Here is a 15,681-nt window from a genome sequence, read left to right as displayed (position 1 = left end):
GGTTTCAGTTTTACTAAATTAGTGTAAACTTCTTTCAGGAAAAAGCTCCCAATGCTGTCAAGAGATCCACAACTTTGGAAGTTTCAAATTGATTTTCAATAAATTATATCTACGATGTTTTAATTTTGAAAGAGTTAAAAACTTGTGGATAAAATTTTGTGAATGATTTCCTTTTTAAATTTCCTTGTTTTTTTAAATTGAAATCTCTTTACAATAAAGAAAATCCATGTGAATGTTTAAGAGAATCTATAATTTAAAAAAGTCAAGTTCTTATAATCTTTTTAAGTTGTGTCATTTAAAATAAATTTACATCTTTATACACTGTTAGTGTTGAATTGATTATTGTGTAAAATTAGTAATCTTTTCTCCCAGTCTATTTTGTATGTTTTTAAATTTTTTTTAAATTTTAAAGTTGTGAGGTACAAGTCAGGATTGGGTACAGAAGTGGTTTATGTACAGGTGAAGTTAATTATGACCTCCCTACTTCTGTGTATCAAGTGCACGACTTCGTGGTAATGGTGTGTTTCTTTCTGCTCAGGGAGTCCCAAAATCAAAAGTCTACAGTTACATCAAGGAGGAGAATATATTCTTCTGATGATGTGTTGAGTGAAGAAAGGCTGCCCCCCACACTGACTATGTCAGAAACCAGTTGCCAGAGTCAGAGAGGAGAAGAAAAGGGAACAACTTATCTTACAGAAATTTTTAAAGAAGATTCTACAACTTCTGCAAGAAGAGAGGACAATATAACAGCTGAAATTCAGTTTCCTTCTAAAAGCCCCATGGAAGAACAGCGTCCAACCTCTTTGTCTTCTCAGCATTCACTGAATACACAAATGGAGTTGACTCGTGTTTCAGCTTCTCTCCCCAGAAGTTACCAGAAAACTGATACAGCTAGGTTAACATCTGTGGTCACACCAAGACCTTTTGGCTCTCAGTCAAGAGGAATCTCATCACTCCCCAGATCCTACACGGTAAAAAATGTTCAGTTCACTTAGTCTGTTCTGAAGAGCAAAATGTTCATGAACTTGTGCAGAGGCTGGAATCATATACATTTGATGTGTAAACTGTACACATATAAGTCAATTTTATTTTATGCTAATTTAGATGCAGGATATTTAATACTTAAGATTTATCTGCAAAGATGCAGAATTTATTAAACTTTAAATTCTATGGAGGTAAGGTTGATACATTTTAAAGAATGAATTAGATACGATACAGTCTGAAGTCAGGGCATGAATTTTTAGTGCTATGTTTTTTCAAATATAGCTTTGTAAACTATTAGGTTGAACAGTATCAAGTTGCCAGTGGTTAGTTCTGTCTTGACCTATAAAATAGCAACTTCATACGGTTTTAACCTAAATATTTTCAGGTGCTTATGCACAAATTTCTGCTTTTTCCAGATTTCTACTTAATCAGAACTTGATATATTTGAACATAATTCTTTTTTTTTTTTTTTTTGAGTTAGAGTCTCACTCAGTCGCCCAGACTGGAGTGCAGTGGCCGCTCTCGGCCACCGCAGCCTCGGCCTGCTGGGCTCCGGCGATCCTTCCGCCTCAGCCTTCTGAGTAGCCGGAATTACAGGCATGCGCTACCACGCCCGGCTCATTTTTTAAAAATTTTATTGTAGAGATGAGGTCTCGCTGCTCTCATATAGTTCTTTGGGAGTATATGGCTACTTTTTAACAAAGTTATATATACATATAAAACTTTGTCCTAGCAGTTTACTTTTGGAAATCAGTACCATAAAAATAAAAGTTTTCTACAATGGTTTTGGAAGTGACAGAAAACTTTTAAGCAACTTTAAATGCACATCTAATAAATAAATTGTTGATTTCCTACAGTGGAATATTCAGCAGTTAAAAGGGCTAGGTTAGAGTTCTATCTATTGACCTGGAGTGACGTAAATAAGAAAAGCAAGTTTCAGAAGACCGTATGTAATATGAATGCTTTTATTAACGCTGTTCTTCCCACTACATGTATGTTTCTGTTGGTGTGAAAGAACATACTCTAAGTTTTCAGCAATAGTTACTTTACTGTGGTGGGTATGTTATCTTGGTGCTTTTTGGTTTTTTTTCTTTCAGTAGTTTTAGGAAGCACAGATAGTTTTTGGTTAATGATTACATTGTTATGTTAGTTTTTAAATATTAATTTAAAAAGTGAGGTTTTTTTTTTTTTTAACAGAAAGCAAGGTAACAGAATACCACGTTTAAAATTATGTTTTCTGTTTAGATGGATGATTCTTGGAAGTATAATGGAGATGCTGAAGGCATTAAGAGAACTCAGAGCAATTTGGTCAGCAGTCCTGCACAAAACCCAGATGCAGGCCACCTTGCTCTGGTCTCATCTGGCCAGAGAGAGGCAGCAGCAACAGCAGAGGGTGTGATGGAATTGCTCTCTCTTGCACCCCCCTTCTCATCTCCTTCCCAAGACCAGGCTGCCACTTCTAAAGCCACACTGTCTTCCACATCTGGCCCTGATTTGCTGTCTGAATCTGGAGCAGGGGAAAACTCAACCCAAGAAGAGGTCTTAAGGTCCCAGGTGAGCTTGGGAGGGTTCTTTTTCATTTGTGACTCAGACATTTTTAAGTATTGAAGTCTGAACACCATGTTTTCAATCTGCAGATGTTAATTTGAACTGAAAATGTGCAAAATGATGTTATGGTTTATTCTTAACGGATTCTGGTAGGTCTGTTTCAACTTGAGTTTATAGATAACCCTTGTGAGATGTGTATATAGAGACCCTATGGACCTATCTCCTTGGGACTTGGCTGGCATTTTCTCTCTACTCCACACTTTAGTAGCTGTCATCTCGTACTTCTAGTATCCAGTAGTCCCACGTTTCAAGTGCAGGAGTCACTTGAGAGATTTTAGATGCAGACTAATATATATGTGATAATAGAAGTTTCTTCCAGGGAAATTAATTGACTACAAATAGAAATTGATGCATTTGATGGATGCTGGCCTCTAGGGACATAGCATTTCTTTTTCTATCATCTTAACCTTCTAGTGACTTTTTTTTTTTTTTTTTTGAGTTGGAGTCTCAGTCTGTCACCTAGGCTGGAATGCAGTGGCATGCACACTCACGGTCACTCTAGTATCAACCTGCTGAGCTCAGGCGATACTCCCACCTCAGCCTTCCATGTAGCTGGAACTACAGATGTGCACTACCATGCCAGCTAATGTTTTGATTTACTGTAGAGATGAGGTTTCACCAGGTTGCCCAGGCTGTTCTCAAACCTGTGGGCTCAGGCAGTTCCCTCACAGCCTCCAAAAGTGCTGGGATTACAGGCTTGAGCTACCACACCCACCCTCTAGTGACTTTTAATATGAATTTATACTTTAGAATATCTAAGCCTATGCTACGTAGCAAGACCTTGTTTCTACAAAAAACTAAAGAAATTAGCTGGATGTGGTGTCTCATGCCTGTAGTCCCAGCTACTTGGGAGGCTGAAGCAGAAGGATTGCCTGAGCCCAGGAGGTCAAGGCCGCAGTGACCCATGATTGTGCCACTGCACTTCAGCCTGGGCAGCAGAATGAGACCCTGACTCAACAACAACAACAACAACAAAGAATATCTAGAATTTTGGATGACCTCTTGTCTCTTAATGGGAGTACTGAGACTTAGTTACAATTTGGTAACTGTAACTCTTAACATTTGAAATCCAAACAAAATATATCACTAGATAAAGAATGACTGGGAATGTCTGTAGTTTTTCCTACTTGAAATCTTAATCGATGACTTTAAAAAAAATTATTAGGTAATATATCGAGCATCATAAGTCTCGATGGATGAGAACAATAGCCTATGTTATACCCAGGGAATGTAAGTTACCACTGCATGAATAATAAAAGCAGAAGCAAAATGTCTTGTTTTGTGGACTTGTATGTTTGCCTTCACCTTTCCAAATAGCGAATTCAACAAAGCAGCCTGATTAATGTGTTGCACACTGGTGTTAGTACCTCCCTCAGGTGGCAGCCGACTAGCTGCATCCATGGATTAAGGAATAGAGGCTGAGTGAGGCGAGTGGGTGTGTCCCCGCTTGATACAGTTCGGAGGAACCTCACTTTACATGGTGCTGTTTCAAGTCTCATCATTCATAGATTTATGCTCCTTTGTTACCAAACTTGAAATGGTATCCTACTAAGAAAAAATAGACTTCATTTAACAATTGAAGCTATTGAGATTCTTGAATGTAGCTATGTTTCCTGCGGTGACTTATTTATTTCTGATGCTTGGTGTGTCGATTTCTGTGCCACTGGGGAAGTAGCTTCCACAGCATCACCTTGACCTTGTCTCTGAGAAGAATCTTACTGACTTGAGAGAAGGCTGTGGCTGCATAAAAAGCTGGTGAGCAATATGTAAAGGGCATTGTGTGACACTCCTCCAAGTTCTGTTCATACTCCACAACTCTGGGTATTCCGAGGTCAGCGGCTTCAAAAATAGTGTGTGGCAGATCATCCAGATGTCTTGGTAGCTTTGTAAAAGAGGGTTCTTCAGGTCATATGCTCTTTCCTACCTTGCACTTGTGCTGGTAATATCCTTTGATTTATTCCTCCAGGATCTCCCTTGATGCTACTCCTTTCTACCCCAGTTTCCACTGTCCTAGTTCAGGCTCTTTCCCTATCAGTGCAAATAGTCACAGGTGTTAGTGCCTGCCACACAAGACTGGCATCAGATCAACTTGCCTGATACCAGGCTGGACTCAGTAATTTCTCTGCTCCAAAACTTCTAGTGGCACTGTGTGGGTTACTGAATGAAATTTGTAGCACTCAGGGGAGAACTGACATCCCTCATGACTGACTCCAAACTCCAAACTGACATCCCTCATGACTGACTCCAAACTCTTTCGTAGTGTAGAAATAGCTGACATTAGAGAGTTTACCATGTATCATCCAGACTTCTCAGGGCTCTGACTTAATTAATCCTCACAGCAATCCTATGCTGTCATCTGTAATTCTAATGATGCACTATCATCATTATCCCTATTTTATCATCATGGAAATTAAGGCATGCAATGGTCATATTAATTATCCAAGGCCATAGAGGGGATTTGAACCGAGGCAGTCTGACTCAAGATTGCCTATATCATGCTATATCCTGAGAAAGAGAGATGACTCAGTTATAAGACTGCTTGCTTTTTCATGGATACATTGTATACTTTTGGGAGCACATCATGGTTCCCTCACGTGAAAAATGTGTGTTTTACACATCTCTGCCTTTTGAAGTCCTACTGTTTCTACAGTGCCCAGGAGAGCCACTTCCTTCATGAATCAAGGTGTACTACCCTCTTATTTGGAATTGTCTTCTCACCCTTGAAAGTTTCACTCACTGAATTCTTCCTTGTTCCATATATTTAAATGTTTCTCCCTCACTGATGTTCTTTGTGCCTTCTACAGCCTTTTTACATAATTGGCACTTACGTATTTACTGACTTGAATTGCATTCAAGGCCTTGATTACTAGGCTGAAGTATGAACTTGATCCAGCAGGTAATTTACAGCCCTTACTGGTTATGCAGTGTGGGAATCTTGATATTAAGGGCTGTTTTAGGAATGTAAGTATTGCAGTGTTCCACAGAATTATTTTAGAAAGCTAAGTCTGGAGGCAGAGACTGATTAGGAACCTGTCACAAAACTGTGGCAGTCAGGTGGCTTGTGACTTAAAGAAGAAAATGCATAATGAAGGAAAGGCTTTAATATGGCCTTATTTGAAACCTGCCCACAGGAATTTCCTTTCTAACCTCATTGCTGAGCTGGGAATTTTGTTCCCCTCTCTTCTCTTTGCCCTCTTTCTTTTGTGGTTTTTTTTTCTTTTTCTTTTCTTTTTTTCCCCCCTGCCTTCCTTGCTGATCTAGGCTGCTAGCGCTGATCTGGGGGTGACCCACAGCAAAGGGAGGGAATGTGACTCCCAGGGTCCTCCGTCTGCCCCACAAACGTGTTTTTCATGTTTTTTTTTTTCTCAAATAGGTCTTGACTACAGGTTTCGGTTTTCTCGTTAGTCCTTTCAGAGTCCTGTGCTCTCAAACCTCATACAAATCCATATTCTAGAACCTCTGCTCCGATCTTTTAAAGCAGTGCCCCAAAATAGGATGCACTGGAAGGAAGCTTTTTACATGTTAATTTCCTGATTCCCAACTCTGAGACCAATGCCCTTTTAAGTAGTCTCCAGGGCTGACCTCATCCCAGCAATACCATCTATGCATTTTGCTTATTCCTTACTTTCACTAGACTCACTCTCCTTGAGGGTAGACAGCAGGCCTGTCTTTTTTACTGTTAGCACAGTGCCTGGATCTGTCCATATTCACCGAATGCTGACTGAGTTTTCTTGGCTTTAGAGCTAAGTATGTGAGAGTTAAATAGGATTTTCTTTACTTGGTCTGGAAACTACTTAACCAATATGGGTATTGTGTTTAATATTGCTTCCATGGGAAAAAGAAGGTAATTACTGGGCATCAGTCATGTGTGTCTTGGCACCTTTTAAATGTTGCATTTAATTGTCTCAATAACCTTGCAGAGAAGATGGTATTATCCCCATTTTTACCAATGAAGTACTTGAGATTTGAAAGTTATGTCACTTGCCCCAGGCTAGTGGTGGAATGCTTAGACCACAGCTGCAGTTTCTCTGATTTTTTTTTTTGTTGGAAATATGACATGCTCACATTTGAGTACTGCCTTATGTATAGTTAAGACACTGTATGTTGACTTATTTGAACCCTGCCATATTTTTAGAATTTTAGAGCTAATAGAGACTGAAACATTTTTTAGTTCATAAAGATAAAATTATTCTTGAGATCATTTTGAGGAAAGATGGTATATATTTATTGAAACTTACTAGAACTGAAATGTGAAGTTTGAAATCTACTAAGTAAGGAGCTTCACAGTAAGGAGCTACCAGCAATTTTAAAACAGGGTATGATCTAATAACCTGCATGTTTTGTAACTAAAGTTGTGACTGCTGTGTGGAAGATGGACAAAAAGTGGGGATGGAGGTAGGAGAGCCTGTCAGGAGGGGTAACTACAGGAGTTTAGGGGTGATTTTGACCTGAACCCAAGAGAGGATAGCAAGGATTGGTGATTCAGGATGGATTTTTGGATTGTGGACTTGATAACATTTTGTGAAATGCCTGTGTGTGTGGCAGGGAGTAAGGGTATAGGGACTGTTGTGTGGACTTGGAATGGGGAGCAGTTAGGGGAAGGAAGGAGAAAGAGGCCCAGAAAGAACCTGGTGTTTCTAGCTTGTGCAACTGGTTAGGTAGTGTTGCAATTAGCCAAGATGTAGAAAACAAGAGGTGGAAGAACAGGTCTAGGGAGGAAGATAATTAGTTTAATTTTGGAAATGTTGGACTTAGACATTGAAGACATGACAGTGAATGAGGTTACACAAGAAAGCATGTAGTCAAAAAGGTTGGAAACTGACTAGGAAACAACAACAACAAAGTGAGAATAGAAGAAAAAGCACTGGGAGCACTAATGAAACAGAGAAGCAGCCTGAGAGATAGGATGGGGGTGGGGGAGAGGCAAGAGAAAATGGAATGGGGGTGACTGTGGAAGATTGTTTCCCCAAAGCAAGAATAGCTGGCAGTGCCTGGTTGGATGAAGATTGCAGATGGAATTGGTAGGCAGAGGATAAGCTTGAAATGGGATGAGAAGGTGGTAGTAGAGTCATCGAAATGCCACCTGTGGGATGGAGAATGGGAGAGTTGAAGAAAGACATAGATGCATCTTCAGTGAACAGCTCTAGTGTTAGCAGGACCATGATTTGAAGTCAGCTCTGTTCATATTCTCCTCCCAATAAGACCCTGAAAGACACTAAAGCACCATATGTATGCAAAGTCAAAGATTATGTATTTCCTCTGCTATTTTTCCTGATTTTTATAGTCTGAGTTTACTTTTAGTACTAATTTTATCAACTAAGTAGGCTTCTCTGAACTCAGTACATTTATCTAACTGGAAAAGTTTGAGAAGAGCTTTCTGATTTGTCATTGTATAAGATTGACCCTGTTTTTTAAAAAAATGAATTCCCATCTGTGGTGACATGGAAATCTTAATTCATTGGCTCCAGTAAAAATAAATATTGCCAGCCGGGCTCGGTGGCTCAGTTTGTAATCCTGCGCCTTTGGGAGGCTGAGGTGAGTGGATTGCCTGAGCCCGCAGGTTCGAGACCCGCCTGGGCAGCGAGACCTCATCTCTACAATAAATCAAAAAAATCAGCCGGGCGTGGTAGCGCGCACCTGTAATTCTGGCTACTCGGAAGGCCGAGGCGGAAGGATCGCCGGAGCCCAGCAGGTCGAGGCTGCGGTGGCCGGGAGTGGCCACTGCACTCCAGTCTGGGCGACAGAGTGAGACTCCAACTCAAAAAAAAAAAAAAAAAAATATTGCCACTGGGACTCCAGATCATCCTCATGTTTTTGTTTTAAAGTTTAGGGTCTTCTTCTTCATCAGTGTGACAGTTGGTGGGCAATCTGAATTTTCAGTGTATACTACCTAATTTGAGGGAAATTTTTATTTTAAATGCCGAGATATTGATAGACAACTATATTTTATCTTTTCTGGCATGGACAACTGAAACCACTCACATAGTTCATTATCAGTCATCAAGAATCTGGGTTTTTTCCCATAACACATATGCCTGTCCCATTCAGTTCAAAGGTAATTCTTTAATTATCATCTTCTGCAACTCAGATCCTTTGTAGAGCACTCACTTGGCAGATATCTTGCAGAGAAAAATAAGGAAGTGGAAATCCTACCTGAAATTGTTGTTGAACAGTTTATGCTTGAATATAATTATAGACATGTTCATCTGCAAGAAGTCTCAGGGAAAATCTTATATAAAAACCTGGGATTCCACAGAGATGTTTCAAGCACAGCCATTAGGGGAAGGCCACACAAGTGGGGCTGTAGGACTCTTTTTTTTTTTGAGTTGGGGGTCTCAATCTGCCACCCAGGCTGAAGAGCAGTGCTTACGTGAGATTATGGTTCACTGTAGCCTTGACCTCTTGGGCTCAGCAATCCTTCTGTTTCAGCCTCCTGAGTTGCTGGGACTATTGGAGCACCACACAACATGCAAGTGTTTTAATTATTTTGGAGAGACAAGGTCTTGCTCTGTTGCCTAGGCTAGTCTCAAACTTCTGGGCTCAAATGATCCTCCTGTGTTGGCCTCCCAAAGTACTGGGATTATAGGCATGAGCCACCATGCCTGGTTTCTGGAACTCTTTTCTGGAAACTACAACCACCTACTTTAATCCATTCTATATATTAGTTTGTGGAAGAGGCAATCTATGTAAGACTTAAATTTGAAATTAGGCTATTTAAAACCAAAAAATGAAAATCTGTGTCTTCATTAGATACAAGGCTCTACCAGATTCACTGACATTCCTTAGGCTACCTGGTTATTGACAGAAATGCACCTGTAATTTTCCCCATGATTCTCTTCTCCTAGGGACTGACCCAATCGTCTGCTGAGCTGTAGCCAGCCACAGGGAGTCTGTTCTCCCTGTTAAGTCTTGCAGAGAGTTGGTTATCTGTTCTTTCTTTTACTATGTTCAAACATCTTTTTTTTTTTTTTTTTTTTTAATTTCTGAGGTAAGAACAGCCCTTTCTGGGACAATTCTTCTGGTCTAATATAATTGGGAGACTCTTCCTTCTTTAAGTTCATTCTTTTATTCTTTATTTGGTGGCAAAGGATAATGTTCACTTGCCATCTCCCACAAAGCAATCTTTACGTAGTTTGAGAGTATTTATTAAAACTCCATTCTGTCTTTTATTCTTTAAGCTAAGAAACATCAGTGGTTTGAGTATCAAATTCATCATTTGTCTCTTTTCTTTATATAGCAGTAGATTCTGTACTTTAACTGGCTTTAAGTCAGTTTTGCTGTTGTTTTTTAGTAAAAGTGGTAAAGGTGACCACTTATTTTCACTGAGTCATCAATCACTTAAATCACATGATTTGAGTGTATGGTGGTTTTGGCTGAGGAGTAGTACCAACTAGTCATTTTTTTCTATTCTTGGAGTTTTATTATATTCTTCAGATTGGTGTTAGTCAGGTGATTATTAACAAGTGTTATAACTACCTCTGGATTCCCACATTTAAACTGCTTTACAAAAGGCAACTAAAAAAATCTTATGTCCACTGCAAAAATCACATGTCCACTGAAGAGTCTATAATTATTTCTTAAAAGCAGGGATCAAGCCCAATTCATCCTAATTTCCCAAAGTAATAAGTACTGTATCTTATACAGAATAAACAGTAAATGGATGCTGAACAAATGAATAGGTGAATAGTGTTGTACACTTCTGCATGTTCATATAATGTAGTAAGTTCTTAATCCTTTATTTATTCCATGCCTTCTTATTCTTTTTTTTTTTTGAGTTGGAGTCTCACTCTGTTGCCCAGGCTGGAGTGCTGTGGCACACTCACGGCTACCCCAGTGTCAACCTGCTGGGCTCCAGTGATCCTTTCACCTCAGCCTTCCAAGTAGCTGTAACTACAGGTGCACACTACCATGCCCAACTAATTTTTTAAAAATTTATTTATTGTAGAGTCGTGGTCCCACTGAGTTGCTCAGGCTGGTCTCAAACCCACAGGCTCAGGCAATCCTCTTGTTTCAGCCTCCCGAAGTGCTGGCATGACAGGCTGAGCCACCAAGCCCAGCTGCCTTTCTTATTCTTATGTACTATCTTAGTCCATTTAGTGTTGCTATAACAGAATACCTGAGACTGGGTAATTTATAAAGAAAAGAGGTTTGGCTCATGATTCTGGTGACTAGAAAGTCCAAGGGTGTGGTGCCAGCATCTTCTTGGCTTCTGGTGAGGGCCAAGTGCTGTGTCACAACATGGTGGTATGGTGCCCATCCTAGATTGATGTTACTGGTAGCTAAAGTGTGTGTCTGTGAGCCACTTTAAGATAAATATGTTAAATATTGGAGGTAGTTTTTTAAATGTATGGTGGCACTTTTTACATAAATGATTTAAGTTATTCTACTTCATTTCTGGACAATGAATAAATGGTTTTTAAATTAGACCCAATTGAATGGTGGACAAAAAAAACCTAAGCTTTGTCAATGGCCAATTTATTTACAGTATTAATGTGAAGAACATATATTGACAATAAGGTTTTCTTTATTTTAGCAGAAAAATAATAAACTTAGTGATATTTATATAAACGAAGATTTTACCAAAGTCAAGAAAGAAAGAATGAAGCTTCTGGTTTATTGTGGAATAATTCAAGTATACCTAGCTTGCAGGCCTTCCTTCTTTCACGGATAGACTTTCCTCTGTGTGGGTGCCAGGGACACCTGATGCCAGCGTTTCATGTTTTGTTTTCAGGATCAGTTCAGTGATATGAGAATCAGCATAAACCAGACGCCTGGGAACGGCCTTGACTTTGGGTTTACAATAAAATGGGATTTTTCTGGGATCTTCGTAGCATCAGTTGAAGCAGGTAAATCATAGATTTTGCTCGAACTGAACTTTCTTTTCTTTTCTTTTATCCTATGTTGGGGTGGTGGTGTGTGTGGGGGGGAGGGAACAGAAATTAGTCTATTTGATATAGGAGGAGAAAGCATGTGAAAAAAATGCAGAAGGAAAACCAGGAAATGCATCCTCTCCCCAAGATTATTAGTTGGAGTTGTGAATTACATATTTATTCTCCTTGCCTAATTAATTTTAGTTTTGCAAAGTCTTAATTTTGTGACTCTATAGAATTTCGGATTTTATGTTTGGAAATTCCATCAAACGGTACTTACTGAACATTCAGAAACAACTTTCTATTATCAGCCATGCTTTCGGTGGAGATATATGTGCTGTATAATAAATCAATTTTTATTATATGTGAGCATCCTAACATACCTATTGCCAATGGAGTCTTCAGTATGCTTTGGGACTTTTTGCAAAAGGATTACCCCTCCCCCACTCAGGGTTATACCAAGTCAAGCCCAGGAACTCTTTGCAAATATTATAAGGGCTAAAATTACAATGAAAGCTGTTATATCTAAAGACGGTCTTTTTTTTAACATATTTTCACTATATAAAGTTTCATGTTAACACCAGTTATTTCTACCCATTTTTTTTACATATCAAGGCAGCTTTAATTAGGTGTAATGGTATTGTAGTTATAATTTGAAGTCATTTTATTTATTTATTTAATTAATTAATTTATTTTGAGTTGGAGTCTCACTCTGTCACCCAGACTGGAGTGCAGTGGCCACTCCCGGCCACCGCAGCCTTCAACCTGCTGAGCTCTGGTGATCCTTCCATCTCAGCCTTCTGAGTAGCCAAAATTACAGGCATGCACTACCATGCCCGGCTGATTTTTCTGATTTACTGTAGAGAAGAGGTCTCGCCAAGTTGCCCAGATGGGTCTCGAACCTGCGGGCTCAGACAGTCCACTCACTTCAGTCTCCCAAAGTGCAGGATTACAGGCTGAGCCACCGAGCCCAGCTGAAGTCATTTTAAATAGCCATGTTTTCTTCTCCCTTCCAGAATGCATTCAATTTGGAAGTTCAGTTAATATGTGCTATATTTCACATTTTAGATTTATCTATCTTGCATGCTGGCATTAGAATAGACAGATCCGTTTAATAAATCAGAAATAGATTCTGATATGTAAAAATATACTAATGCATGGTATGAAAAGGACCACACTTTGTTTAATCAGTCACCAATTGAAGGACATTGGAGTTATTTCCAACTTTTGGTGATTCTTAATAAAACTGTTATAAACATTCAGTTATACCTATGTGTGAACACAAGTTTTAAAAAATTTTTCTTTTTGAATATCTAGGAGTGGAATTATTGGGTCATATGGTAGGTGTACATTTAACTTGATAAGAAACTGAAATTATTTTCCAAGCATTCCCACCGACAGCATATGTGAGGGTTTTAGCACATTTTAGGTTTAAAAATAACTTAAATTTTTCTTCATCTTTAGGAAGTTAATAGAAAGGTGTTATTGAATACATGAGTTTATCATTTTTTCTGTAAATTTCAATGAAGATATATACTATAGAATTTTAAAAATGCCTTTGGTGCTTTGTATGACCCAGATACATGGTAATTTTAAAAAATTTGGTGATTCTTTTCCAACTCAAAATAAAAAGAAATGGCTACTTGGTTATAATTTTTATACTTCCTTAAGTTGTTTTTCTTTAACTTAAAGAAACAGTGACTAGTAGGACATGTGGGCTTTTTCCCAATTGGTTGTTTAATTTACTTTGCATTATATAGGTGGCCCGGCAGAATTTTCTCAGCTACAAGTAGATGATGAAATTATTGCTGTTAACAACACCAAGTTTTCGTATAAGGATACAAAAGAGTGGGAGGAAGCCATGGCTAAGACTCAAGAAACTGGAAACCTAGTGCTGGACGTGAGACGCTATGGAAAGGCTGGTAAGTTTGTGTTACCACCATGTCTGGCATTCTGAATTGGGAACTGGTCTTTGGCAAATGGTTATAACAGTTTGCTTCAGTAACTCTCTATTTTTTTCATTTGATTTATTTTTGGTTTTAATGGTGTTTTGTAATTATATTGTAACAAATCTTGAATACTACCTCCTTGAATATTCTGTCTGAACTTTTCACTAGCAAATTTACTGACTTCTACATTATTTATTTACTGATTTATGTACTGGTCTGACTGAATGCAAATATCAATGGAAAGCAGTTGTATCTGCATTCAGAAATCATTTATAATAATGTTGAGTATTAAGGATTGTGCTATGATTTAACTTTCTCTGCAGCATCATAACTGTACTGGCAGAAGAGGTAGAGAGCGTGGTAGGTCATATTCCTGTTTGTTCTCAAAGAACTTTCAGTATGCATTCTATTATTGTATTTCTGAGTTATTGAGGTTAGATGGGGACAGGAATTAAGCCTCTCCAGACCTACCAGCTTACTATATTAAAATCTAATATCTAGTCCTGGTTAATGGGAAGAGTCAGCAGATTTGCTAGTCTTTTTATTATTAACATGATTTAACCCTTGTGTTTTGGGAAGGTGGTCTGTTGGTAAAAACCCTAAAACTTTCCATTTCTTTCACATGCTACCTGATTTGTTTGTCTTGTATGTGTACATTTTTTATATGTGCATTCAGTAACTTTATTCTTTCCACTTCAACATTTACGTGTACTCATTACTTGATCTTCATGTGCCAATCAGACTGGGGCAAAGACCAACCTTCCCTACCATTTTCACGGCATAAAACCCTCAATCTCACCAGTATGGCTGCCAAAATTATAGGTTCACCTGAAACAAAGTGGATTGATGCAACTTCTGGAATTTATACATCAGACAAATCATCAAGTTTATCTGTAACAACTGATTTCTCCGAAAGCCTTCAAAGTCCTGTGAGTATTGTGAGAAGCAGGAGTACTTGTGTGGAACAAAGCAGCTGTAGGAATTGTATATGGGAAAAATAACTTAAAAATGTAGCTGGGCACAGTGGCTCAAGCCTGTAATCCAGCATTTGGGGAGGTGGAGGCAAGAGGACTGCCTGATCCTAGGGTTCAAGTTCAGCCTGGGCAACTTGGTGAGACCTTGTCTCCACAATAATTCAAAAAATTAGCCAGGCATGGTGGTACATGTCTGTAGTTCCAGCTACTTGGAAGGCTGAGGGGGAAGGATCCTGTAAGCCTAGCAGGTCAAGGCTGCGGTGGCCATGAGCATGCCACTGCACTCCAGCCTGGGTGACAGAGTGAGACTCTGACTCAAAAAAAAAAAAAAGTAAATAATTGAATGAGGTAACTTATAGTAAAGAGATACAGTAAAAAAAAATTTTTTTAAAACCTTAGGCATTTCTCATTAATAGAGTAGTTGTGAGTTATATACTGGCAAAAAGATTCCATAATGTTGTTTTGCAGGTGTTTCTTAACAATCTTTATCAGTGTCCATTTTTCAGATCTTTGTGAAATAGTAATTATGTAAAATTATACACTATAACTTCTCTACATGTTCGTTTGTCTTTGCTGGCAAATAAATGTGGTAAGTGTGAGCAGTGTGAAACTTTACAAAGTACTTTTAGTTTTTGTGTAGGTGTATTTGATGGATTGACTTACATATGTGGTTGAGAGATAATTAGTTGCAATAATTGATTCAAAAGTATAATGTGGAAATTTTTCCAAGTGTCAATGTCAAAGCAATACTGGTTCATATAGGCTTTGAAAATGGTTTTTATTTATGATTTGTTCATTTAAATTTATTTAGTAATTACATTTAAATGCCAATGAAATATTTGGCTTTATATTATTTACATAGATCGTGATATCATCCTAAAGTACTTCCTTTTATTTAATAAGGAGATCTTGCTACATTATATTTAAGAATGGTTTAATGTTAGAGAATCCTGGGTGGCTATTTTGCTTACTCATCGATATAAGCCAGATGGTTTAGTAATTTATTGGCCAATTGTGATTCTTGGAAAATTAATGATTGATTAAAGTTAAAGCCATCCATGCCTGTTAGCTTGTCATTAATTCCTCCACAAATATTGAGTAATAATGAAAAAAATTTAAGTTTCTACTGTATGCAAGAAACTGTAAGGAATGCATCAATATCCTGAGACTCATCATGTTAAAGTGTATTTGCACTAGTAGCATGCATTATTTAAGCCAAACTCCAACTGGAGAGACTTCTTTTTTTTTTTGAGTTGGAGTCTCACTCTGTCGCCCAGACTGGAGTGCAGTGGCCGC

At 38.4% G+C, this 15,681-nt stretch overlaps 1 protein-coding gene across 3 annotated transcripts in view; it reads left to right on the top strand.

Annotated features, from left to right (window-relative positions):
• Positions 1-15,681, top strand: part of LMO7 (LIM domain 7) — a 127,017-nt gene that overhangs the window by 91,780 nt on the left and 19,556 nt on the right. For all 3 annotated transcript variants that reach the window (XM_021707375.1, XM_021707374.1, XM_021707373.1), the window contains 5 exons: positions 539-971; positions 2,230-2,538; positions 11,324-11,438; positions 13,223-13,384; positions 14,234-14,340. In XM_021707375.1, coding sequence (XP_021563050.1) covers positions 539-971; positions 2,230-2,538; positions 11,324-11,438; positions 13,223-13,384; positions 14,234-14,340 — 1,126 coding nt within the window. The remainder of the gene's footprint in view (positions 1-538; positions 972-2,229; positions 2,539-11,323; positions 11,439-13,222; positions 13,385-14,233; positions 14,341-15,681) is intronic.

Source organism: Carlito syrichta, unplaced genomic scaffold (genome assembly GCF_000164805.1).
Source record: "Carlito syrichta isolate Samal-C Ts95f unplaced genomic scaffold, Tarsius_syrichta-2.0.1 Scaffold316894, whole genome shotgun sequence".
In the NCBI taxonomy this organism is placed as follows: domain Eukaryota; kingdom Metazoa; phylum Chordata; class Mammalia; order Primates; family Tarsiidae; genus Carlito; species Carlito syrichta.
The sequence above is the reverse complement of the archived record's forward strand: the minus strand, read 5'-3'. Positions and strand labels throughout refer to the sequence as shown.